At 42.2% G+C, this 27,969-nt stretch overlaps 1 protein-coding gene across 3 annotated transcripts in view; it reads left to right on the top strand.

Annotated features, from left to right (window-relative positions):
* The window catches only part of LOC126184903 (serine/arginine repetitive matrix protein 2-like), a 166,415-nt gene that overhangs the window by 84,671 nt on the left and 53,775 nt on the right, over window positions 1-27,969 (top strand). For 2 of the 3 annotated variants that reach the window (XM_049927553.1, XM_049927552.1), the window contains exons 4-5: window positions 50-6,879; window positions 6,972-7,098. In XM_049927553.1, the coding sequence (XP_049783510.1) occupies window positions 50-6,879; window positions 6,972-7,098 (6,957 nt within the window). The remainder of the gene's footprint in view (window positions 1-49; window positions 6,880-6,971; window positions 7,099-27,969) is intronic. The other variant, XM_049927554.1, reaches the window with a different exon arrangement.

The following is a 27,969-nucleotide window of genomic DNA, read 5'->3' as shown; positions in this document are numbered from 1 at the left end:
TCATATACTTAGATGACGGATGTAAGCACTGTATTTTTATTTGTTTCAGTGCCATCAAAATTCAGCCGATATGATGATGACAATTCAGATAATAGTGATGAAGATTTTATGGGCTACTGTGGTACAAATGGAGTTGAAGAAGATGAAAGTGCAGAGGAAGATTCTGACATATTGTTACTAGATACAAATGAAGAAGAAAGTCTGGAAAAACTAATGGATGAATTAGAAGAAGAGATAAAGAAAACTGAAAGGACTTCACTGTCTGTAACAAGTGCAGATGACAGTGAAACGGAGGTACCAGAAAAAAGTGTTCTGCAGGAAGAAACTGATGTAAAAGTTTGCCGTGATCAACAACCGGAGTCTTGTGTGAGTGATGTGTGTGTTCAGCCTGATGTTGTGAGTGAAAATTCTGTTACAATTAGTGCTCTGCAAGGAACAACAAAAGAAGTGGTCAGCAGCACTGTAGATGCTGCATATGACAATGGACAAACACTTTCCACTGTAAAAGCCCAAGAAACATGTACTCTGCTAATTTCAGTGCCAGTATCTACAGTGAAGACCACAGACAATGAACCAGCTGCTCAGGCTGAAAATTCCCATATTACTTTAAAAATGTCTCAAATATCAAGGCATTCACCACCTGATAATAAGTACATCAAATGTTCCAATAAGAGTGTAATAACCCCAAACCAGTCCCCTGTTCATTCACCTGGGCAATGTAGCCATCCAGAAAATTGTCAAAGCCAAGGGTCTTCATTGTACAAACCCACCTCATGTAGTCCTGGAGCAACCCACAATACAAGCAGAGTTTCAGACTCATCTTCAATATATAATTCAGTGTCTCAAGTGGAAAGGTCTCAGGTTCATGATAACAGATCTCAAAGCACAAAATCCCCAGTCTATCGACGATCACGAACTCCACCATCACCATCTAGGACTACTACTTCAAAAATGAGAAACTCCTTCAGCCGATCATGCAGTCCAAGATCTCCATTGCGAATTCGAAGGTCACCTGCACATGCTGTGAAATCACGAAGCCCCAAGTCACCTGTACGTAAACTAAGTCCTCATAATTCTAGATCACCGATTTATGATTCAAGACCATATACACAAACGTCACCAGTTCACTCTCTTCAATCACGGAGCCCACATTCTCCTTGCAGTAGTGATAGATTTCATAGTCCTTCACGCATTCATAGGTCTTCGAGAATTTCTACATCAAAATCTCCAGTTCACCAAGTGAGGTCACCTAGCCCAAGACCTTCCACTCATTTGCGAAGATCTTGCAGTCCAAGATCAAGTCCTCTCAGGCATACATCTCGGTCTCCAAGATCAAGTCCTCATAACCAGAAATCTCTTAGTCCAAGATCAATTGCTCACAAGCGACAATCCTGCAGTCCGAGGTCTGCTACTCACATGCGAAGATCATGCAGCCCGAGGCCTGCTGCAAATGTACAAAGATCGTGCAGTCCAAGATCAGCTGTGACTATGCGGAGATCTCGTAGTCCAGGACCAGCATCAAGTATGCGTATATCTTGCAGTCCAGGACCATCATCAACTATGAGATCTCATAGTCCAGGACCAGTGACAAGTATGCGGAGATCGTGCAGTCCGGGGCCAGCAATAACCATGCGGAGATCACGCAGTCCAGGACCACTGACGAACACACAGAGGTCACGCAGTCCAGAGCCACTGATGAACATGCAGAGGTCACGGAGTCCAGGGCCTGTGAAGAACATGCGGAGGTCACACAGTTCAGGGCCTGCGATGAGCATGCGGAGGTCGTGCAGTCCAGGGCCACAGACAAGCAGGCGGAGGTCACGCAGTCCAGGGCCACAGACAAGCAGGCGGAGGTCACGCAGTCCAGGGCCACAGACAAGCAGGCAGAGGTCACGCAGTCCAGGGCCACAGACAAGCAGGCAGAGGTCACGCAGTCCAGGGCCACAGACAAGCAGGCAGAGGTCACGCAGTCCAGGGCCACAGACAAGCAGGCAGAGGTCACGCAGTCCAGGGCCACAGACAAGCAGGCAGAGGTCACGCAGTCCAGGGCCACAGACAAGCAGGCGGAGGTCTCGCAGTCCAGGGCTGCAGATGAGCAGGCAGAGATCATGCAGTCCAGGGCCAAGGATAAGCGTGCGGAGATCACGGAGTCCAGGGTCAGTGACAAGCATGTGGAGGTCACGGAGTCCCGGGCCAGTAAAGAGCAATCGGAGGTCATGCAGCCCAGGGCCAGTGAAGAGCAAGCGGAGGTCATGCAGCCCAGGGCCAGTGAAGAGCAAGCGGAGGTCACGCAGTCCAGGGCCAGCAAAGAACATGCGGAGGTCACGTAGTCCAGGGCCAGCAACGAGTTTGCGAAGGTCCCACAGTCCAGGGCCAGCAACGAACATGCGGAGATCACGCAGTCCACAGCCAGCGACGAGCATGCGGAGATCACACAGTCCAGGGCCAGCGACAAGAATGCTGAGATCACGCAGTCCACAACCAGTGACGAGCATGCGGAGATCACCCAGTCCAGTGCCAGCAAGGAACAGGTGGATGTCACGCAGTCCAGGTCCAGTGAGGAGCAGGCAGAGATCACGCAGCCCAGGTCCAGCGAGGAGCAGGCAGAGATCACGCAGCCCAGGTCCAGTGAGGAGCATGCGGAGATCACGCAGTCCAGGCCCAATGACGAGCATGCGGAGATCACACAGTCCACACCCAATGACGAGCATGCGGAGATCACGCAGTCCAGGGGCAAGGACGAGCATGCGGAGATCACGCAGCCCAGGGCCAAGGACGAGCATGCGTAGATCACGCAGCCCAGGGCCAAGGACGAGCATGTGTAGATCGCGCAGTCCTGGGCCAGTGACGAGCAAGCGTAGATCGCGCAGTCCAGGGCCAGTGACAAGCAAGCATAAATCACGCAGTCCAGGACCAGCAAAGAACATGCGTAGATCGCGCAGTCCAGGACCAACAACAAATACACGGAGATCTCGTAGTCCAGGACCTGCAAGGAATGCGAGGAGATCTCGCAGCCCGAGACCAGCAGTGAGTGCACGGAGATCCCGCAGTCCTGGACCGACAGTGAGTACGCGGAGATCTCGCAGTCCAGGACCTGCAACATGTACCCGGAGATCTCACAGTCCAGGACCTGTAACACGTACACGGAGATCACGCAGTTCAGGACCGGCAATGAGCACACAGAGATCTCGCAGTCCAAGACCAGCAGTGAACACACGGAGATCTCGCAGTCCAGGTCTGGCAGTCAGCACACGGAGATCTCGCAGTCCAAGACCAGCAGTGAACACACGGAGATCTCGCAGTCCAGGTCCGGCTGTCAGCACACGGAGATCTCGCAGTCCAGGACGGGGAATGAGCACACGGAGATCTCGCAGTCCAGGACCGGCAGTGAGCACACGGAGATCTCGCAGTCCAGGACGGGCAGTGAGCACACGGAGATCTCGCAGTCCAGGAAGGGCAGTGGGCACACGGAGATCTCGCAGTCCAGGAAGAGGAGTGGGCACACGGAGATCTCGCAGTCCAGGATGGGCAGTGAGCACACGGAGATCTCGCAGTCCAGGAAGGGGAGTGGACACGAAGAGATCTCGCAGTCCAGGACAGGCAATGAGCACACGGAGATCTCGCAGTCCAGGACGGGCAGTGAGCACACGGAGATCTTGCAGTCCAGGACGGGCAGTGAGCACACAGAGATCTTGCAGTCCAGGACCAGCAGCGAGCACACGGAGATCTCGCAGTCCAGGACGGGCAGTGAGCACACGGAGATCTCGCAGTCCAGGACGGGCAGTGAGCACACGGAGATCTCGCAGTCCAGGATGGGGAATGACCACACGGAGATCTCGCAGTCCAGGACGGGCAGTGTGCACACGAAGATCTCGCAGTCCAGGACGGGCAGTAAGCACACGGAAATCTCGCAGTCCAGGACCGGCAATGTGCACACGAAGATCTCGCAGTCCAGGACTGGCAAAGTGCACACGAAGATCTCGCAGTCCAGGACCGGCAATGACTACACGAAGATCTCGCAGTCCAGGACCGACAATGACCACACGAAGATCTCGCAGTCCAGGACCGGCAATGGCCACACGAAGATCTCGCAGTCCAGGACCGACCAAGAGTACAAGGAGATCTCGCAGTCCAGGAGTGGCTAAGAGCAAACGGAGATCTCGCAGTCCAGGACCGGCCAAAGGCACACGGATGTCTCGCAGTCCAGGACCGGAAATGAGCTCAAACAGATCTCGCAGTCCAGGACCACTAATGAGCATTCATAGATCTCACAGCCCAAGACCTGTAACATGTATGCAGAGATCTCGCAGTCCACGGCCATCTTCTAGTGCCCGGAGATCTCGCAGTCCGAGACCATCTACCGATACCCGAAGATCTCGCAGTCCAAGACCAGTTAACAGTACTCGAAGATCTCGCAGTCCAAGACCAGCTGGTAGTGTGCGACGATCTCACAGTCCAAGACCGTCTGTGAGTGTGCTGAGATCTCACAGTCCCAGACCAGTAGTGAGTATTCGAAGATCTCGCAGCCCGAGACTGATAGTGAGTACTCGTAGATCTCGGAGTCCAAGATCAGCTTCTGATATGCGGAGATCACACAGTCCAAGACCACGTACTAATCTGCGTAGATCTAGAAGTCCAAGCCCTGCCATGAATATACGGAAGTCTCGCAGTCCAAGAACAGCAGCTAAGGTACAGAGATCTGTTAGTCCAACACCAGCCTCTAATATGCAGAGCTCTATTAGCCCAAGACCAGCCACAAATTTGAGAAGATCTCTGAGTCCAAGACCAGGTACTAATATTCGGAGATCTCCCAGTCCAAGACCAATGGCTATTGTACGAAGATCTCTCAGTCCAAGACCACCTGCTAAAATACGGAGATCTGTTAGTCCACAGCCAGCTGCTAAGATACGAAGATCAGGAAGTCCCAGACCAACTGCTAATGTGCGTAGATCTGGCAGTCCAAGAACAGCCACTAAGGTACTGAGATCTAATAGTCCAAGACCAGCTGCTCATGTGCGGAGCTCTGGTAGTCCAAGAAGAGTTGCTCTGATAAAGAGATCTGGTAGTCCGAGACAAACTGCTCAGATGTGCATATCTTTTAGTCCAAGATTAACTGAACACAGGAGGAAATCCTCTAGTCCCAGATCGTGTACTCGCGTGAAGAAGTCGTGTAGCCCTAGGTCAGCCACCCAAATACGGAGATCTTGTAGTCCCAGACAAGTCAGTCAGAGGAAGAGGTCTCGTAGTCCCACTTGGTCTCCAGCTAGAAAATCTGCATCACAATTCAGAAAGCTGTCAAGATCACCATCTAGGAGATATTCTGACAACCATTATTCTCCTTCACATTCCAGATGCTCTAGAAAGCATTCATTATCACCAAGATCCAGAAATTACATTTCACCAGGTAGGTCTGGCTCACCAAGGGAAAGACAAAAGTCACCACAATGCAAAATATCTCCAGTTAGAATGCAGGCACATGACCGGAGAAGTATTACATCACAGAAGAAATCCATTTCTCCAAAGTGCAGGAGGCATTCGCTGTCACCAGGAAAAGGATATGTAAAGTCACCCATTATCCAAAGAACATTTGCGTCACCCAAAAGACACTCACCAGATGTGCAGCGGAAGAGATCACCTATAAATTTTCCTTCAAATAAGTCAAATGTTTCAAAACATGCCATGCAGAGAAGCAAATCACCAGTTTCAAGAGTTTCGAATTCGCCTCCAATAAGTCTAGAGCAACTACATTTGAATAGGAAGCATTCAAAGGGTAGGAGCCCATCTCCCTGTCCAATTAAAATGTATGGTGTATCAAGTACCAGAAAAAAGTCCCCAGAAAAACTACCAAGAAAATCATCTCATATGTCTTCTAAAGACAGAGAAAATGTGCATTACACAGCATCACCATATGACCATCAGGTCTCTACTTCTCCAGAGGTGAAACCTTCTCACACGGATAAATGTTACAGAAGTCCACAAAGAAAAACATCACCACATTTAATGGCATCGTTGTCACCTCTCTCTCCACAGAACTCATTCTCTTTCTCAGGGGCTCATGAAGATGATCATTCATTACGGAGAAAAGATGTAGGTTTAATTCATGGAAAGCCCATGCATGACAATCGAAAGAATAATACATCTGTAGAAGAATTATATTGTCATTCAGATAACCCCTCAACCCAGAAAAGTCGGAGTCAGACACCAAGCCTGAGCCCGTCACCTGAGAAAAACTCTGAGTCAGAAAATAAATACTATACAGTGCCTCTCAGAATCCAAACCTCATCTCTAGGTTACAAGAATCCCCCTGTTTCTAATTCTTTGAAAAACAATGACATCAGTTGTTGGCAAGGAGCTTCGGCATGCTCAGTTACCACTGATAGTGGTAACAAAGTTAAGTCGTTAAGAAAAAATCATGATGAAAGTGTTACACAGACCAGATCTGAGCTGATGTCCAAAAACTGCACAAAAAAAACAGAAAGAAAAACGTCACATAAATATAGGATGAAAGATAAAAATAAGAAAGGACATATAGTGGCGATGTGTCAGGATGAACCAAAGTCATTGGCACTAAACTCTGATGTTATCGACACAGGTAGAAGTATGGTGAATGATAATGTTCCTATTCAGGAGACTAAAAAAAGAAAATTTGATTCCTCAGATTCTCTTGAACATTCTTGTAAAACAAATAGCTTGGATCAGTTATCAGAAACTGAGGTAGAGAAGGAAATGGAAACTGTCACTAAAATAGCTAATACCACCGATGACAGAACCTTAGATGAACTTGAAGATCTTTTGGACTTGGAATTAGATAAATCAGTTGATTTATGGGAAAGTGATGAATCAGAAAATGAGCATTTTCATCAAGAAACAAAGACCCTGGTGAGTAGGCATGCTGTGTTGATTTTTGTCCTATTGAATTGTTAAAGCAGAAATAAAATCGTTCTCCAGTAAATGAGATTTTGCAATTTCAGGAAAAATCTTTAGATTTAGCTGAAGATCAGCACTCAAGAACTTGTGGTATGGAAATGGACAGTGCAGTTGCGAAAGGAAGACTGAAAGACACCACTGGTGAAAAATTAAACTTCTCTACCACAGGAGGTAAATACATACCTAAATTGGCAGCATCACCTTCAATAGGGATTGTTTATTTTCACAAAAATGTTTCATTTTCCAAGTTATCATATGTTGTGCCACTTTTCATTTGTGAAAATTTGATGTTAAATACACAGTTCCTAGGTCAAACAGCAACAGCTGTAAAGTATTCGATAAACACGTTGCAATGTTTGTCATTCATAAAGCCTTTTTTTTAATGGCAGGTATATCAAGTGTAATATTAGCTTAAGTTCATTTTTCTTAATCCCTTCCACACACGCGCCCCCCCGCCCCCCCCCCCCCCCCCCCCACACACACACACACAGCAAAGTGTGTGTGTGTTTTTTTGCGAGGGAGGGGGCGAGGGCTGATGAGGCACCACTGACACACCCACAGTGCATTGTCAGTATTCTATTGCCACAGACTGTATATCATGCATCTCCAGTAAATTCAGTGACTTGTTAAGTGATGCTGAAAATGTGATTGCTTGGAAAATTAAAGAACAATTTCTTGAATTATCAATAATTTTTACTCTCACACTCTGTTTACTTTTGCAAAAAATTCTGTGTTTATTAGTCCGCTTCACATATATTGTTTATTTGATGTGATGAAACACATGTAGAGTACGATGATATTTCACGGTGGATGTTCATTATCAGTTATTATTCTCAGTAATTAGTTATATGTAGAATTACCATTTTGTTTCATCTTTGAATTTATACAAGCTTTATCTCCTCCACTGAGAGCAAACAATAAGCTAAAAATCTAATGAGCCATTAATCTTGGTTGCTTTATTTCTCAAGCAGGTCTGCCAGCCTTATTCATTAGCACATTCATGTAAGACTACTTTATGTAAATTACCAATTACATTTGCCATTTGCCAATTACATTTACATATATATGACTCAAGTGATGTGAAACTGGAACTAAAGACCTAGACTGGTGCATATAATTCTAGGTTTCATGGTAATTTATTTGCAAAAATTTTAAATGAGTCGGTTATAAACAGTACTGAAGGTGATGCAGGTTGATTTCTTTGTGTATCTCCCCCATGAAATTTTCATGGCCATACTTTCATATCACAACTAACTGGCCCATATGTGATATGACAAATTTGTGAAAATGCATATTTGTGTTTGATAGCAATTACAATTCATTCTAAATTCTTCACACTTGTCAGATGCTTTAACGAAATAACTGCGGCCAACACGTGTGTGTGTGTGTGTGTGTGTGTGTGTGTGTGTGTGTGTGTGTGTGTTCAGTCACTTTTCATACAATTCTGTGGGGCATGATTTTTCACTTTGGATATAATTTCTGGGCTTCTTGTATGTCAGAAGTCACTATTATCCTGTTAAATCTTGTTTCTGTTGCCCTGTAACATCGGAAGTCGCATTTTACGTGTTGTCAAGTCTCACTCGCATGCTTAATATATGTCTTCTCACACCACCAATTTTGTAACCATTTTTGCGAGCTTGTGAATGTCACTGTGATTCAAGATAAACTATACTCAGAAAACTTATCAACAAATTTTTCCTGTGTTTATAACGTGAATTGCAACTTTCGTGTTTCCTGCATTTTGCACATTAAATGTCATTTACATATAACTTCTAAATTCAGTTTTTAGTTTTCTTGTTACATTCCTTTAACACAATCCACTGGAATTTTATATACAAAAATCTGAAATTTGCCTGCAGTTCATGGGTTAAGAATGCCGTCACAAGTTAACCTGCAGTAACATGGAATTGAACTGTTACATTTTAAGCATGAAATTCTATCTGTGCACTATATTTTAGGATGAGACCTGGCCATTAGCATTGCTAATATTCTAATTTCTAATTCCTGCCCATAGCAACTTTTCATGAGCATTAAATCGTCTTCATATCAACAAACTTTTTTTTTTTTTTTTTTGAGGGGGGGGGGGGGGCGTAAATTCTTTTTGTCAGTATCCTATACAATGAATGTGGATATTCTAGTTTCAGTAGTTTCTTTGATGCACAGTGCTTACAACTCTACTGTATAGCATACTTTGAATAAATAAATATTTGCCACAACTTTGAAATATGGAAAAGTATTGATCACACAATTGTTTATTAAGCATTGGCCTTTAAGAATTTCCTCATCAGACTGAAACTGTAAAATAAAGTGTACAAAGAAATTAATGATAACAAATATGTACTAACATAAGTATGCATTTTAATGGTCCATACACAGAAGTTTCAATTAATATTGTACTCACATTTGAATCAAACTTCAGTAAAAAGCTCATGAAAACGAGCACACAGACTGAGTATAATGAAGAGCCATATTTTACAGTGCCATTGTCTATTCAAAAAGAACCAGTTCCAAACTGACTGTTGCAGTTAAGCTATTGAAGAAGTAAATGAAACACAATAGGTAATGCCAGCTTAGACCACAGAAACTAATTCAGAGAGTGACTTTGCAAAGAACTATACATTGCAATGAATGCAATGCACTACATGTCAGAACATTGTGAGCAACTTAACAAAGGTATGTGTTGTGACTCGCCGATTATTCAAAGTGCCGCCACGCAATTACGCACGTCCTCTACGTGCGGCGCTGTCTGCCAGCCAGGCAACAGCTGCGCCACCTAAGCGGCCAGCCGAGCAGTGGCCGCTAGACTGAGACTCAGTGTTTAATCGAATGCCGACTTGTACACAGGTCAACTTACTCAGTGACTTATATGTGTTGTTGTGTTGTCCGACAAATGTGTTAAATTTGAAGATATAAAATTTGGCGACGAGGTAGTGGATTTTTCCTTTTCACCGTTGACTCACAGGGTTCCATGGCTACTGTCGAGCAGCTCTTGCAAAATCTCATTGAACAGCAAACGCTTCTAACAGCGGCGATTCGCGATTTCGTCGCGGCATCAAATGCGGGGCGTTTCTCGTCGTTGGCGGTACCTCCTTTTCCACCTTACGACGAGACGACGGAAGACTGGTCTGATTATGAAAAACGTCTTCGACAGCACTTCTTGGCATTTCATGTCACGGACGAACAACCATGTAAGTCTCTGTTCCTTTCCTGGATTTCACCTCCAATGTATTGGTTGTTGTTGCAATTGGCTCCTTTGAAGGATCCTGCGTCTTTGTCCTTTGCTGAAATGTGCTCACTTCTGTCTGTCTATTTTCAAAAGCAAACGCATGTGGTAGCCTCTCGTGGTGCCTTTTATCGTTGTCAAAAACAACCAAATCAGTCCTATCGCGCTTGGGCTGCTGAACTTCACGGCCTCAGTCGAAAGTGTCAATTTGTTACTGACGTTCACAAAGAATCCTATGCCGATTCCATGGTACGGGATGCTATTATCCGGTCGGCGCCCGACAAAGAAGTTCGGCAACGTGCCCTTCAGTTGGCGAATCCGACTCTAGATGAAGTTCTCTCCATTGCGCAGTCTTTTGAAATTTCTCACGCCGCTGGGGCGCAAATAGAGGCGTGGGGTGACGTCGGGGAAATACAACCTCTGTGCACTGTTGACGACGCGTGCGGCGCGTCCCCGCCGGCCGACATGGCCGCAGTACGCTCCCACGCGCAGCCTCGGCCTAGCCGTAAACAACCCACTAAGAAACTGCAGCAAAATCCCCGGCAACTTCCTTCATGTCCGCGGTGTTTTACGAAACATTCACGCGAGGATTGTCCTCAACGTTGGGCTGTGTGTCACAATTGCAAAAAGAAAGGTCATGTGTCTTCCGTTTGTAAATCCGACCGCATACATGATGTTCATGAACATGACGCTGATTCTGATTCTGTGTTGTCTGTCAATTGCACTTCTTCCCTTTCAGGGAAGTTATTCCTCACTGTCCAAATCCTTGGTCGAGATGTTCACATGCAAGTGGATACCGGTTCTGCTGCCACTATAATTAATTCTCAGACGTATCTTCAGCTGGGTTCTCCACTCCTGTCCCCTGTCACTCGGCAATTACGGACGTACAATAAACAGAAGATTTCTCTCTTGGGACAGTTTAATGCTGAGGTATCTTACAAATCCGTCGTTCGCACTGTTCCCATATTTGTGGTCGACCAGAGCACCGCAGAAAATCTTTTTGGTTTCGATGCCTTTCGCGTTTTCTGGTTCTCCATAGATGACTCTGTCAATATTGTCTCTGATGCTATTCCTTATGCTCAACTGGATTCCTTGTCGATGACATTTTCGTCCCTTTTTTTCTCCTGGGTTAGGCCGTGCAAACGACTTTGAAGCTCATATCACGCTCAAACCCACTGCTCAGCCTAAGTTTTTTCGGGCTCGGCCCATTCCTGTGGCCCTTCGTGATCGGGTAAAACGGGAGTTGGATCGTCTCACGGCTTCAGGGGTCTTGCTTCCTGTCACTTCCAGTGAGTGGTCCTCTCCTGTCGTTGTAGTTGCTAAGCCCAATGGTGATATTCGTCTCTGTGGCGATTTCAAAGCCACTGTAAATGCTCAATGCCTCATCGACACTTACCCTATGCCCCGTCCTGAAGAACTGTTCACTAAACTCGCTGGAGGACAGTATTTTTCTAAAATTGACCTGTCGGAAGCTTATCATCAACTTCCTCTCGACGCTGCTTCCCGGCAGTTTCTGGTCCTTAACATGCCTTTCGGCCTCTATCAATACCAACGCTTGCCATTCGGGGTTGCTAGCGCCCCTGCTCTTTTTCAGCGATTCTTGGAACAATTATTGCTCCCTGTCCCAGGGCGTATCAATTACATGGACGACATTGTTGTCACTGGCTCCACCACTGAAGAACATCTTCAAAATCTCCACACACTTTTTAATGTCTTCCAGACTGCCGGTCTTAAGTGTAATCTTCAGAAATCACAATTCTTTCAGGCATCTATCACGTACTTGGGGTTTCAACTCTCTCGGGATGGTATTCGTCCGTTTCAACACACTGTTGCTGCGATCGATGCCCTTCCACGCCCTACATCTGTTAAGGAACTGCAGGCTTTCTTGGGGAAAATAGCATACTATCACAAGTTTTTACCGTCTGCGGCGTCGGTGGCTCAGCCGTTGCATCGCCTGTTGCATAAAAACGTGCCTTTTCACTGGTCCGCGTCATGTGACGCGGCTTTCCGGAAATTAAAGACTATGCTGAAACAGGCCCCGTGCCTGGCTACTTATCGACCTGGCCAACATCTTGTTCTTGCCACAGACGCCTCTCAATACGGGGTCGGTGCAGTCCTTGCGCACCGTTTTTCTGACGGTTCGGAACAACCCATCGCTTATGCCTCCAAAACGCTCACGGATGCCCAACAAAAGTATTCTCAAATTGAGAAAGAAGCTTTGGCCATCATTTATGCTCTTCATAAGTTTGTTGCGGAACTACTACACTTTGCGCTACTGCCTCACGGCTAGGGATGCTGTTATCCTCCTCTCCACTGACAATGCTTCGCCGCGTGTTGTGGTACCTGCGTCTTTGCGTACTTCGGTCTTGTGCCTCCTTCACCAGGGGCACTGGGGTGTGTCTCGCACAAAATCTCTGGCACGCCATCATGTGTACTGGCCTGGCATCGACTCTGACATCGCACCCATGGTCGCTGCCTGCGGCCCTTGTGCGTCACAGGCCGCTGCCCCGAAGTCATCTTTGTCACCGTGGCCTTCGCCTGAGAAGCCCTGGGAGCGCATTCATGCTGACTTTGCGGGACCCTTTATAGGTACTTATTGGCTCCTCGTAATTGACGCATATTCTAACTTTCCTTTCATTGTCCGTTGCACGTCACCTACCACCGCGGCAACCACCAGTGCTCTCGCCCGCATTTTTTCTTTGGAAGGCCTCCCCTCTACTCTTGTTACTGATAATGGTCCGCAATTTGCCTCTTCCAACTTTGCGGATTTTTGTGCTCGTCACGGCGTTACCCATGTCACGGCCCCGCCGTTCCATCCACAATCCAACGGTGAGGCTGAACGACTGGTCCGCACATTTAAGGCTCAGATGTGGAAACTTCTGACTTCTTCTGCTGCTGATGACGCGCTTCTCCAGTTCCTGGCGTCTTACCGTTTCACCCCCATGGGCGATCACAGCCCGGCTGAGCTCTTACGTGGCCGACAGCCCCGCACGCTACTTCATCTTCTGCGGCCTCCCACCTCACGGCAGCGGGTACCTTCACTTGGCCGGTTCACCGCCGACGACCTCGTCTGGGTACGGGGATATGGCAGGCAGCCAAAATGGAGCCCGGGCCGCATCTTACGACACCGTGGCAGACACCTGTATGAAATCCAGACGGACACGGGGGTTGCAGTGCGTCATTCGGACCAGCTTCGGCCTCGGGTGCCAGGAACGCCTGTTCCGAATGCTGCCACACCACCTTTGGCTCTACCTGATGCTCGGGATCTTGGCATCTCTCAATAGTCACAACGCAGCCCTCTCACCATCATCGCGATGCCAGCACCAGAACGGATGCCACCAGGAGACGTGCCCATGTAGGAACCGGAGGACCGTCCTCTGTCAGAGTACATCTACTCGCCTCCTCCTCCAACAGACGCCGACAAATCGCCCATGTCTCCTGTCATATCAACTGGACTTGCCACAACGGGCAGATTGGTGCACGGGGCCCCAGCAGATTCAACCCCTACGTCTCCTGTCATCTCGACCCGTTCTCATCGGGGACACTTCCGTCAGTACAGGAAGCCTCCTCCTCGAGACTTTACGGCGAGTCAAACAACGCCTATGGACGTTAGCCATCTCCAGGACACCTCCATCAAGACCAGTGCAACAATTTCAAAGGGGGGAAAAGTGTTGTGACTCGCCGATTATTCAAAGTGCCGCCGCGCAATTACGCACGTCCGCTACGTGCAGCGCTGTCTGCCAGCCAGGCAACAGCTGCGCCACCTAAGCGGCCAGCCGAGCAGTGGCCGCTAGACTGAGACTCAGTCTTTAATCGAATGCCGACTTGTACACAGGTCAACTTACTCAGTGACTTATATGTGTTGTTGTGTTGTCCGACAAATGTGTTAAATTTGAAGATATAAAAGTATGTGTAAGCTACTTTTCCGGAAGAGAAACTCATGTATTGACATTAGGTAAAATTGACATAGCATGAAATGTGCATTGTTAGGTAATGTCTTGAATGCAACCCTTCCCTGTCCCATGTAGCTTCACTGGATGTTGTTAACTTGTACTCGCATATAGCAATTAATGAAACTCTTGATATAATTAGAAAGAATTTGACCCGTAATGTGCTTTCCCATAGTGAGGTTACGGAATTAATTGAGTTACTAGAATTGATTTTGTTTTTCAGCTGACTTGGTCTAGTTGTTGTAAGAGTGCTTAGATTAGGCGTAATGATCTAGTCTTCATGAGCTATATGTGATGCAGCCACTATGGCTGATTGTACATTAGTTATCTTCCAGCGTGTTAGATGATGCCACCATTTTCATGGGCTGTTCTGATGTAGCTATCTCACCAGGCTTCCTCTGTAGGAGTCTGCCCCAAGAGATGGAGCCACTGTTCGTGCAGCCTTGCTGTGCAGCTCCATTAATTACAGATGCTCATGTCACATCAGTACTTAACACTTCACTAACATTAATACTTCATACTATTCATTTGACTTACTTTACAATGCCGTCACAACATGTGTGTGCTTCCATGTCGTGGGTTTCACACTATGGCCACAGTAAAATTAACATCTCCTCTTGGATACATGTGCATTATGTTGTGGTTAACCTTATGAAAGTTGAACATTTAGGATTTGCTATCATTTCAAAGATCTATTTTTGTTGCGTATAACTCTGCATTTCCATACTGTTATATGTGTTCACATTACATTAAGTATAACTGCATATTCATATGCAGTCCATTAATTCGAAAATAGTATGACCACTATTCCAGCATTACACATGCCTAGGCATCAGTTTTTGGCAACTAATGATCCGAACTCTACATCCTCAAACACAATATGCAAAGGTGGTTTCTGTTGTCCTCATGCATCTTCTTAAAGCTAGGCTGTTATACAGTCCAATATTATATTATTATGCTTTTTAATATAAAACAAATTTAAAAAAATTAATTGTAATATTAGCTTTCTTTTTATTCGAATGTCTTTCCACTCATCAAGTCTTACCCCCGCTGTATGTAATTTATTATATATTCGACTATTGTTGGTCATACTCTTGTAACAGTTTTGTTTGTGATGATTGTAAACTTAGTCTTTCACAACTTATACATTATTTTATTTGTGATTCATATCGATTTTATGTTTTCATTATACTGCACCAACTAATGGTTGCAAACAGATCTTCTATTTTGATTATTGACTGATTACTACCTCTATTACATCGTTGACAATGTTACCCAATGACGCACATTTCATGCTATGTAAATTTTACCTTATGTCAATATATGCGTTTCTCCTCCATAAAAGTAGCATAAAGGTATCTTTGTTAGGTTGTTCACAATGTGCTGACATGTAGTTCGTCACAGTGTACTGTTCTTTGTAAAGTTACTCTTTAACTATTTTCTGTGCTCAATGCTAGTGCCACCTATTGTCCCTCATTTACTTCTTAGATAGCTTAACTGCCACAGTTGTTTTAGCACTGGTTCTCCTCACATACACAATGCTACTGTCAAATATGCCTAAATGAGATCTGCATTATTTTCAGTCTATGTACTCATTTTTGTGAGCATTTTATGAAAGTTAGTTTCATGTGTCATGTATCATTTTTCATGATAGATCATGATGATGTGTAATGAGTCATTTTACATTCACATTGCAAATTAATTTGTATGTATGGTTACATTCTGAACGTTTCTATGATTTCTATGTTGTTGTTGTCTCCTCTCCTCCCCCCCCCCCCCCCCCTCTACTACCCCCCACCCACCCATCCTGAAAAGAAAGGATATAGAGATGTTGAGAGTCAGTAAGTCTTACCCACAACCTTTTACACATTACAATAATAGAGGTTTAATTTAAATGTAAGTATGATAATAATTAAAATTCTGTATAAACATCACTAACAAGTACACCTACCTTACGAATACACTTCGATGTTGATTGGCTTTGAATATGTTGTACTGTAGAGCAAAATAAAAGACAAATATTTTTTTATATTTGCCCATATGATCATTAAAAGGGTGAGACACTCCCTTGAAACAAAAATTGAGTTTAATATTTCTGAATGAATACTGTTGAAATGGTTATATGTAAACTTCAAATAAAAGTTCTACAATTTTGAATGTATGTTACAACAGTGCACCCATATTTGCCAAAACAGTTTTTTTGTTAAATCTCCTTCCCTACTATTTTGTTTCTCATTTTAACATTTGAATAATTAACAAAAGGTATAGCATCATTAACACCAAATTCATTCATATATGATGAAGGGGTATTCCAAAGACTCATTCGTCAGAAATAAGCTAGAAAATCTCCATATTGCTGTATGTGTGCCCTCATATGTGTGTGCTTCAATGAAGCTTATTTCTGACAAATGCATCTTTGGAGTGCCATTTCATCATATGTGATCGAGTTTGATATTAACGATGCTATACGTTTTGCCATTAATCAAATATTGAATTGAGAAACAAAATAGTGGGAGAGGGGATTTTGAAAAAATGACTGTTTTGACAAGTCTGGATGCACCATTGTAATGTGCATTGAAAACCATAGAACTTTTCTATGAAAACAGTTTTTTTTATATATTTGTTATCACTTCAGCAGTATTCATTCAGAAATATTAAACTTAACTTTTTTCAAGGGTGTGTTTCAGCCCTTAACGGCCATATGAGAACACATAAAAAAAAAAAAAAGAAAAAAGAAAAAAAAATTGTGTCTTCGTATACTCTATGCTACAACATAGTCAAAGTCAATCATAATCAAAGTGTATCCCTTGGATAGGTTTACTTGTAAGATGTATAATTATGTTAGAACATATTTTTTATCAGTAATTTCTTTGTACACTTTATTCCACAGCTTCAGTCTCAAGAGAAAATTAGGAAATGCATAACGCTTAATAAAGAATTGTACAACCAACAACCTTCCATATTTCAAAGTAGTGCCAAATCTGAATGGCCGCCTGCGTCTACCATGGTCGTATTTCTCCATCACATAATGGGACATAAATATTTGTCAAAGTGCTACTTTACCTTGTCTGATTATTAGGATTTGAATCATTGTGAAGTGGTATCAGCCTTTTATTTTTGATAGCTATTAATTTCCAGAATGAGATTTTCACTCTGCAGTGGAGTGCGCGCTGATATAAAACTTCCTGGCAGATTAAAACTGTGTGCCGGACCGAGATTCGATGTTGGAACATTTGCCCTTCTTGGGCAAGTGCTCTACTAACTGAGATACCCAAGCACAACTCATGACCCATCTTCACTGCTTTACCATCATCAGTATGTCATCTCCTACCTTACAAACTTCATAGGAGATCTCCAGTGAAACTTGCAAGACTAGCACTTCAGGAAAAAATGATATTGCAGAGACATGGCATAGCCAAAGCTTCTATGAAGTTTGGAAGGTAAGAAATGAGGTACTGGCAGATGTAAGCCTGTGAGGGTTGCTCATAAGTAATATTTGGGTAGCTCAGTTGGTAGAGCACTTGTCCAGGTCTAGCACACAATTTTAATCTGCCAGTAATTTCATATTAGTGCATCACAGCTGCGGAGTGAAAATCTCATTCTGGAAACATCTCCCAGGCTGTAGCTAAGACATGTCTCCACAATATTGTTTCTTCCAGGAGTGCTGCTTGTGCAAGTTTCACATGAGAGTTTCTATGAAGTTTGGAAGGTAGGAGATGAGGTACTGCAGACGCAAAACTGAGGATGTGTCGTGAGTCATGCTTGGGTAACTCAATTGCTAGAGCACTTACCCATGAAAGTCAAAGGTCCTGAGTTTGAATCTGTCTAGCATACAGTTTTAATCTGCCAGCAACTTTCAGATATTAATTTATTTGACAGTTTTGTTTATAGGTCTTGTTTGTATCTCTGTAAAACTCCTGTATTACATTCCTAAAGCATTTGACTTTTTCATGCACTTAATCATACAGATCTGACAGCATTGCATGACACAGAACACCAAATGACATTAGCTTGTCAGTAAGCTGTGTCACCTTGAAAAATTACGATGTATTCTACATCTGTATTGATATTCTGCAATCAATGGTATGGTGCATGGCGGAGGGTACCCTGTACCACTATATGCTGCTACATGAGCACTAATTTTTTGTATCTTATCTTGGTAGTCCTGATGGCAGTAGAATTGTTTGGCAGTCAGCTTCAAATGCCAGTTCTCTAAACTTTCTCAATAGTGTTTCTCGAAGAGAACATTGTCTTCCCTCCAGGGATTCCCATTTGAGTTCCCAAAGCATCTCCGTAACACGTGATTCGTGAACCTACTGATAACAAATCTAGCAGCCTGCCTCTGAATTGCTTCAGTGTCTTCCTTCAATCCAACCTGATATGGATCTCAAACACTCAAGCACTACCCAAGAATAGGTCACACCAGCATCCTATATGCAGTCTCCTTTACAGGTGAACTACTCTTTCCTAAAATTCTCCCAATAAACCAAAGTCAACCATTCACCTTCCCTATCACAGTTCTCACATGCTCGTTCCTTTTTATATCATTTTGCAACATTACACCAAGATATTTAAATGACTTGACTGTGTCAAAGAGGACACTAGCAATACTTTATGTGAACCTTAGAGGTTTGATATTCCTACTCATCTGCATTAACTTACATTTTTCCACATTTAGGGCAAGCTGCCATTCATCACACCAACTGAAAATTTTATCTAAGTCATCTTGTATCCTCCTACAGTCACTCAACTTCAGCACCTTACCATACACCATAGCATCATCAGCAAACAACCACAGATTGCCACCCAACTTGTCTGCCAAATCATTTATGTCTGTAGAGAACAGTAGTCCTATCACACTGCCCTGGAGCACTCCTGATGATGCCCTTGTCTCTGATGAACATTCGCCAATGAGGACAACATGTTGTTGTTGTGGACTTCAGGCCAGAGACTGGTTTGATGCAGCTCTCCATGCTACTCTATCCTGTGCAAGTCTCTTCATCTCCGAGTAACTACTGCAACCTACATCCTTCGGAATCTGCTTAGTTTATTCACCTCTTGGCCTCCTTCTGCTATTTTTACCCTCCATCCTTCCCTCAAATACTAAATTGGTGGTCCCTTGATGCCTCAGAATGTGTCCTACCAATTGATCCCTTCTTCTAGTCAAGTTGTGTTACAAATTCCTCTTCTCTCCAATTCTGTTCAGTACCTCCTCATTAGTTACATGATCTACCCATCTGATCTTCAGCATTCTTCTGTGGTACGACATTTCAAAAGCTTCTATTCTCTTCTTGTCTAAATTGTTTATTATCCATGTTTCACTTCCACACATGGCCACACTCCATACAAATACTTCCAGAAAAGACTTCGGACAGTTAAAACTATACTAGATGTTAACAGAATTCTCTTCTTCAGAAACTCTTTCCCTGCCATCACCAGTCTACATTTTATATTTTCTCTACCTCGACCATCATCAGTTATTTTGCTGCCCAAATAGCAAAACTCATCTACTACTTTAAGTGTCTCATTTCCTAATCTAATTCCTTCAGCATCACCTGATTTAATTCGACTACATTCCATTACCATCATTTTGCTTTAGTTGATGTTCATCTTATATCCTCCTTTCAAGACACTGTCCATTCCTTTCAACTGCTCTTCCAAGTCTTTGCTGTCTCTGACAGAATTACAGTGTCATTGGCAAACCTCAAGGTTTTTATTTCTTCTCCCTGGATTTTAATTCCTACTCCAAATTTTTCTTTTGTTTCCTTCACTGCTTGCTCAATATACAGATTGAATAACATCGGGGATAGGCTACAACCCTGTCTCACTCCCTTCCCAACTGCTGCTTCCCTTTCATGCCCCTCAACTCTTGTAACTGCTGTCTGGTTTCTGTACAAATATGTAAATAGCCCTTCGCTCCTTGTATTTCACCACTGCCACCATCAGAATTTGAAAGAGAGTATTCCAGTCAACATAGTCGAAAGCTTTCTCTAAGTCTACAAATGCTATAAATGTACATTTGCCTTTCCTTAACCTACCTTCTAAGATAAGTCATATGGTCAGTATTGTTTCACGTGTTCCTACATTTCTATGGAGTCCAAACTGATCTTCCTCGAGGTCAGCTTGTACCAGTTTTTCCATTTATCTGTAAAGAATTCGTGTTAATATTTTGCAACCGTGACTTATTAAACTGATAGTTTGGTAATTTTCACACCTGTCAGCCTCTCCTTTGGAATTGGAATTATTATATTCTTCTTGAAGTCTGATGTTATTTCGCCTGTCTCATACATCTTGCTCACCAGATGGAAGAGTTTTGTTGTGGCTGGTCTCCCAAGGCTCTCAGTAGTTCTAATGGAATGCTGTCTGCTCCTGGGTCCTTGTTTCGACTTAGATCTTTCAGTGATCTGTCAAACTCTTCCCACAGTATTGTATTTCTCATCTCATCTTCATCTACGTCTTCTTCCATTTCCATAATATCACCCTTGTATAGACCCTCAATATACCCCTTCCACCTTTCCACTTTCCTTAGGACCGGTTTTTCATCGTAACTTTTGATGTTCATACAGGTGGTTCTCTTTTCTCCAAAGGTCTCTTTAACATTTCTGTAGGTGGCATCTATCTCACCCCTAGTGATATATGCTTCTACATTCTTACATTTGTCCTCTATCCATTCCTGCTGAGCCAATTTGCACTTCCTGTCGATCTCATTTTTTGAGATGTTTGTATTCCTTTTCCTGCTTTATTTACTGCATTTTTATACTTTCTCCTTTCATCAATTAAATTTAGTCTCTCTTGTGTTACCCTAGGATTTCTACTAGCCTTCAATTTTTTACCTACTTGATCCTCTGCTGCCTTCACTATTTCATCTCTCAAAGCTACCAACTCTTCTTCTACTGTATTCGTTTCTCCTGTTCTTGTCAATCGTACCCTAATGCTCCATTTGAAACTCTCTACAACCTCTGGTTCTTTCAGGTTATCCAGGTCCCATCTCCTGAAATTCTTATCTTTTTGCAGTTTCTTCAGTTTTAATCTACCATTCATAACCAGTAAATTGTGGTCAGAGTCCACATCTGCCCCTGGAAATGTTTATTCCACATTTGAAGAATTATTTTGCTCAAGTATGAGGGAGATTCAAATATAAAAGGTAATTGTGCTATTGTACTGTGCAAGCAGTTCCAAACGAGATGGTGGTGTGGGGATCTGAAGGTCAGTGTGTAAGGGAGTGGGAACCAGCTTGGTTTGCTGCTGCACTCTGTTCTGGCCTCAATACAGCTATGAGTGAACGAGAGGTTCCTTCATCTGTTGTGCAATGTTTTATCATAAAGATTTTAACCCATGAAGGGGTAAAACTCTTGGAGATTTTAACTTTTTTAAAGGCACAGTTTGTAGATGCTACATAGTCCTAAAACTGAGTGTTTATTTGGGCCAGACAATATAAGGGTGGCTGAGAAAGTGTAGAAAATGAAGGTCATGCTTGATGTCCAAGGTTAAGTCTTTCAGATGACATCTTCTGAGCTGGTTGGTTGGTTGATTTGGGGGAGGGGACCAAACTGGGAGGTCATTGGTCCCATCATATTGGGTAAGGACAGGGAAAGAAGTTGGCTGTGCCGTGTCAAAGGAACCATCCCAGCATTTGCCTGAAGCTATTTTGGGAAACCACGGAAAACCTAAATCAGGATGGCCAGATACAGGTTTGAACCATTGTCCTCCGAATGCGCCACCTCACTCAGTCATCTATGCTGTTTGAGAGCTTAGTGAAGGTGATCGCCGGTGTACTGTTGAAGAAATTGCAGCAGAAGTGGATATCAGCATTAGGAGTGCTCATACAATTATCAGTGAACAACTCGGCTTTAGAAAAATTAGTGCTTGATGGGTTCCAGAGTTGTTAACACTTTGGAGACCAGCCATTTAGAAGAATATCAAGCCTAGAAAGTGGCCGTTTATGCTGTTATTTAAAGCATTACTGGCACATATGTAATTGATGTATCCTGAAGAATTATACATACTGAAAAAGGACCAAACTTCAAGATTTATTTTTCATATTTAGTTCTTTGACAGATTACAAATTTTAAAATAATGACAACAGAAAGTGTAGCTATCCTCTTGAGAAAATAGTGTGAGGCAAATTACTGAGCAATTTATCCATCTTGAGCTTCAAAAATATTTTGCTCACTCAACAAACATAACATAGTCGTAGCAGAATTAGAGCAAACTGTGAAACCAAGGAAATTACATCAATGTGATCATATTGGGTCAGCCATTCACAACAGCAGCTGTTACATTTGCTAATTTTTAAAAAAATAATTCTAGTAAATGACAACAGAGGGTAACACAAGTCAAGGGATCAGTAGTGAGACGTCTGTACAATGTTCTTGTATGAAATCAGTCCAATTTTTGAGTGATAGGTGACTCAAATGTTGAGAAAATCATGGCTGGCCTGTATTTGGGTGTGGTGTTTCTAACACAAAGTTGTGGCTCAAGCTATCCTTGTGCTTGGTCTCCAAAGTGTTAATGGAACAGCAAAAACAGGTCAGGTTGAAGATCTCTGAGAGACTTATGAACTGATTCTGGTAAGAAGGGGAGGATTTTCTTAAGCACATTGTCACATGGGATGAGACGTGGGTCCATCATTAAACTCCAGAATCCAAAATGGCAAAGAGGAGTGGTGAAGAAAGGATGAAGCCTGCCCAGTGAGGACCAAAACTTACCTCTCAGCTGAAAAGTTATTGAGACTGTGTGTTTTGACAACAGAGGAGTGTTACTCAATAACTTTCTTTGTCACAACTTACTACTGCCAGTCATTAAAGCCACCTACCAAAACAAAAGATCAGGAATGTACATCAGAGATGTCATCCTTTCCATGAAAACGCTAAGCCTCAGCAAGCAAATTTGACAAGGGACAAGTTGGAGGACATGCACTGGGAAATCCTCAACCAGTCCAGCTGCCCCCCCCCCCCCCCCTCCATGTGTGTAATTAGCTTATGTTGCACCCTCATGCTTTTTATGAACAAGGAATATTCAAGCTTCCAAATCACTGGCAAAAGTATGTAGAGCATGTCAGAAGCTATGTAGAAAAAAATTGAAGGTGTCAGTTGTCTAAATAATTAATCGCTAAAGAAAAAATTCTGAAACACCCTCATATATGAAAGACCACCAGAAACTAGAAACTTTGAAAAAAATAAACATCATTTAGAAGACCAACTACTTCATGCAACTCGAGAAGTTTTTAACTAAGTATTAGCTAAATGACTCTTCTCGCCTTTTTGTAGCAAGCTGCTGAAATGGCAGGGAGCTTGGATCTGTGAGTGGTAAGGTGCTGAGCATTAAGAAGATACTTCATTTTCAACACATTTTTTTGCCATGGGCAGATTTAAGATGAACAATATTTATTAGTCACACAGGCCAAATTTAACACAATGGTAAAAAATTAAGCTTGAGGGAACACCACAGTAAGTCACCAAAATCATAAATTACTATCCTTTGGATGATTCAGAGAACTCCTTTTTTTAAATTTATGACAAAGCAAAGCCTCTGTCACTTAGTAAACATTAGAAAATCACTCCAGGTGCACTAAGTGCATTTAACAATTCTTTTGGCTACTTGAAAATCAATATTACAGTCACCACAATATGCATAAAACTTCAAGCTTTTAAAAAGAAACTTTAAATATACAATATATAATGTCCACATTGCCTAAAAAATCTGAAAGGGAGCAATGGTAAAAATCAACAGGTGTAAGCAGTTGTCCACAAGAGAAACTAGGGACAAATTCAAAGCAAAATAAAGGGGCAGAAATACATTGATTAGCCAATGCGTCTTGAGCTACACCCACATCCCAAATGGTTGCTTGATTCAGTAAAGATTCTAAAACATACACTTAGAGTATACATTAAATTTACATAACAGACAAATGGTAAACAGAACATGTGCTTCCAACCATAACAGAGAAAATCTGTGCAAACAACTGAGTCTGTTCAGCCTGCAAGAACTTTGGTTACAGAATAAAATTTACATAACAAAATAAGTTACAATATGCACGAGCCTTTTACTTCTGACTGAGGAACCCAAAGAAAATAACGTAGCCTGTTTGATGCACAGGTACTTAAAGTTTACAAGCAGTGAAAAATATTAAAGATACCTAAACCTACAAAATACATGCACAAGTGGCACAGAAAAAAGGAAATCTCTTTTTTACAATTGAATCAATGTAAAATGTGGACACATCCTTATTTCCAGGATGCTAATCCATGTTGAGGACATTGGCCAAAATAGTGGCAGTAGTATAAGCAAGGCCATCTTAATGGTAAAAACACCAAACAAAACTCAGTAACAATAGCACAGTGATTTTCATGAACTGCAATGGGCATTTTATTGCACACAAGACCTGGAACTCGCCATTTATTCCAGTGTCAGGCCAGGGTGAATTAAGAATGGTGTATGTGGCCATGCCCACCAACCAAGGGAGCAAGAAACAGGCCCAGTTGAGCTCCAAAGTATAACCTGCTACCACAATAGCAGAGGGAAGTAACGACTCTCCAATAAACATAGGCACATTCCCCAACGTCTGCCATCTAAACACGGTGAGCGGACCTGCATGGCTAAGAAGTTCAGGCCACGATGGAGAGAGACTGCTTCACTTACAGTCAACCACTAGCAGACCACCACTTAAATCCCACCCAAGGTACAGCCAGGCCGCCACATGCTGGGATGCCAGAGAAGCCATAGCTAGGCAGTTGATCCAAAAGAACCTTCAAGATTGAAAGAATCAATATGAGTGTCCATGCATGGCTCAGATTTGTTCAATTGAATGTATACCATTCATAAAGAAAACTTATGGAAATGGCAACAAATGCTAGCCATTGATGCTAACAAAGCATGTAATTGTTAAACAACTTTTTGTGTAGATACTGGATTGGGTGTCACTGTTGCTAGTAAGAACTACACAGAAAAGGATACCCTTATTTTGAGAAATAAGTGCACAGGTGTTTTGGAAAGTCTGTGTCAAAAAATTGCTGGGAAGAGTCCTTTGAAATTAAAGATTGTCAAAGGTGGCTCCTGTTCATCACCTGAAATTATGCCGAGCTCGGCTCATGTTCATCGTCTGAAATTATGCTGAGCTCCAGTTTGAGAAATTCTTCAGTGACAATTGCACTGGAAGTTTTTGTGAATATTGTGAAAAGCAACTGAAACAATTCAATCCTAAGAAGGACAAACTTGATCACTTTCTGATGAATTAACTGCAAAGTTTGAACCATGAACTTCATCAAGCTTATATAGAAGCTGTTATGCATGTTTCATGGACATGCTGCAGTTGAAAGAGACATTTATATTAACAGATACGTTTTACTGGAAAACCTACAACAAGATGCAATTGTTTCAGAAAGAAGTGTTTACAATGTGATACAATAGTTAGGCAGTTTAGTTAATTGTGAGAAACAACTGAATATGGACGTCTCAAAATCGATGATACTAGCTGTGAAAAATGGTTCATCAAAAAGGGTACAAGCCTTAAGAAAGAAGGAATCTGATGCAAATGAAGCAAACATTCTTAAAAGGAGAACAATTCAAGAAATAAAAGAGCTCAAAGAAAAAACGATAATTACAGAAAAGACAAAGAAAGAAGCTCAATTTTTAGGTATTGTAATTTCAAGTTTAGTTAAGAAACTTAAACACTGAATATTTTACTGTGAAACTTAACATTTGACATAAATTTTGTTCTTTTATAATTGTTGTATTGTCATAAGGAAAATTAGAAGTTTTCACTATAAGACCATGTTAAAACAATTTGTATTTTTAATTATGTAACAATAAAATATATCTGAAAGTAACCATACCCCATCCTAGGTGATAGGTGAATGTTTTTATAGCATTTGATGAATGATATATTGCAAGTCATACATAGTCACATTGACATTGAGTTTAAGGGATATAGGAATTATTACTACATTCAGCTGTCATTTCAACCAGCTTTCAGGTTCATTAAAACATATTTTTGTCATTGTGCCATGGACATTTTCAAGAGATCATGAATTTAACTAAAGACGTAATGAAAAAGCCATGAATAAGTCATAAATTTGATCCTGTGAAAATCAGTAGATAATCCTGTGTATGCATTTTAAACTGCCAAAACATAATTCACGAGCTATGTTACACACTGAACCATATTCTCTCTAAGTTGGAAAATTAAGAGTAAGCTACCTATCATAAAACTGAGCATAATTTCATAGGTTATTGTGTTAGGCCATTGTGTTTTATCATGTGGAAACAGTAAACCTATTAAGAATAAATACCAAAGAGAATTGTTAATGCTGATTTTTCAATAACTTTATTTTTCTTTGATTGAACAAATTAACAAATTGTGAATTTGGATGTTCTATTGATGATAGTAGTTTGTCAAATCACTTAACGTAGATGTCAGAACTTAGTGTGTGGTATTTTGCACTCTACTAGTTGTTGATCTTCACTAGTAAATATTTGTACTAATGAAACAGTTGTCAATGGTCTCTAGATATCGCTTTGATCTCATTGTAGGGGTGCCAAGCCACGTATGTGTCTACACATTTAATTTGGAATAACATTATTTTCTTAAGACTATTCACCCATTCATCATTTTAATTATTCTTTGTCTTATTTATGTCTGACTTTTTTTGATTGTTTACATATTGTACTTGCTTATTTGCATCTATTGCCTCTCATTTCTCTCTTTATTACTGCCATACTTATCTTCATTAGTTTCTATAACATTTAGCAAAATCAGTAGCCTCTTTAGGATTGGATTTTGCCTCTTATCTCACGAACAAGTTCGCTTCTTCCTTAACCATCGATTTGCCGCTTTCCTATACATCCGTAGTGATTCACTGATGATCTGTATATTCAATGCCACATTTCTGCAACTTCTGTTTTCAATTATCACTTTAAAATCAAAAGAAATTAATACTTTCAAAAGTTTGAGATTTGTCATCTTTATATGCTTTCACCTTTTCTAAGTCCAGAAAAAGTTCCTGTATTTGAATTCTTGTAATGATTATGAGGAACGGGATTTGGTCTAGTAGAAGGGCTTCTGACTCGGCTAGAGTGTTGTGTACATATGAAGATAGCCACATGTAAAGTTCTGCACAAAGACAGAATACTTTGCGGTGATGCCAGTGTGCTGTCTCAGTCACATGCAACACACCTCTGGCTGTTTTGTATCCTGACACTGACAATGCTTGGATATTTGTCACAGGGAATATTGTTGCTACTTCCAGCTCTTTCCAAACATTTATGTATGTGAAACACTATCATTTATTAATGTAATATTTGTTATGTTCGTTTTATACCACCAATAATCAACACCACAATGGCAAAAGGGCCAGCCATATGGAGCATGGGAAGAACAATTCTTTAACTGCCTCTGTGTGTATGCTGTAATTGATGTAATCTTGTCCTCATGATCCCTATGTAATTTTTGTAATGATAAATATATCTGAAAATAGCTCTCCTTATCGTGGGTTAGAGCTGAATGTTTGTATAGAATTTGATGAATAGTATACTGCATGTCATACTTAGCCTCACTATTCATGTTGACATACAGTTTAAGTGATACATGAATTATTACGTACAGTTTTCATCAGCTATGCCTCCAGTGAACATTTCAAACATTTGCCAGTTTCTTAGTGCTGACATGAAACTAACTGTTAAACATTTAACTTCTCCTATTTGCACACACTGCAGATCGATGTGACAGAATGATGCTGTTTGCTTTGTGTGTCATGTGCTACTCTGTCTCTTGCTACTGTATATTATCTGACCTCTCACCTCCTCATAGGTACAGTACTACAGTATGTGCTAAATTTAATCTGAAGTGTACAGTCAAGTCTCTTTCATTTA

This window comes from Schistocerca cancellata, chromosome 4, assembly GCF_023864275.1.
Source record: "Schistocerca cancellata isolate TAMUIC-IGC-003103 chromosome 4, iqSchCanc2.1, whole genome shotgun sequence".
In the NCBI taxonomy this organism is placed as follows: Eukaryota; Metazoa; Arthropoda; class Insecta; order Orthoptera; family Acrididae; genus Schistocerca; species Schistocerca cancellata.
Note: the sequence above shows the minus strand (reverse complement) of the source record. Positions and strands in the feature narration are given on the sequence as shown.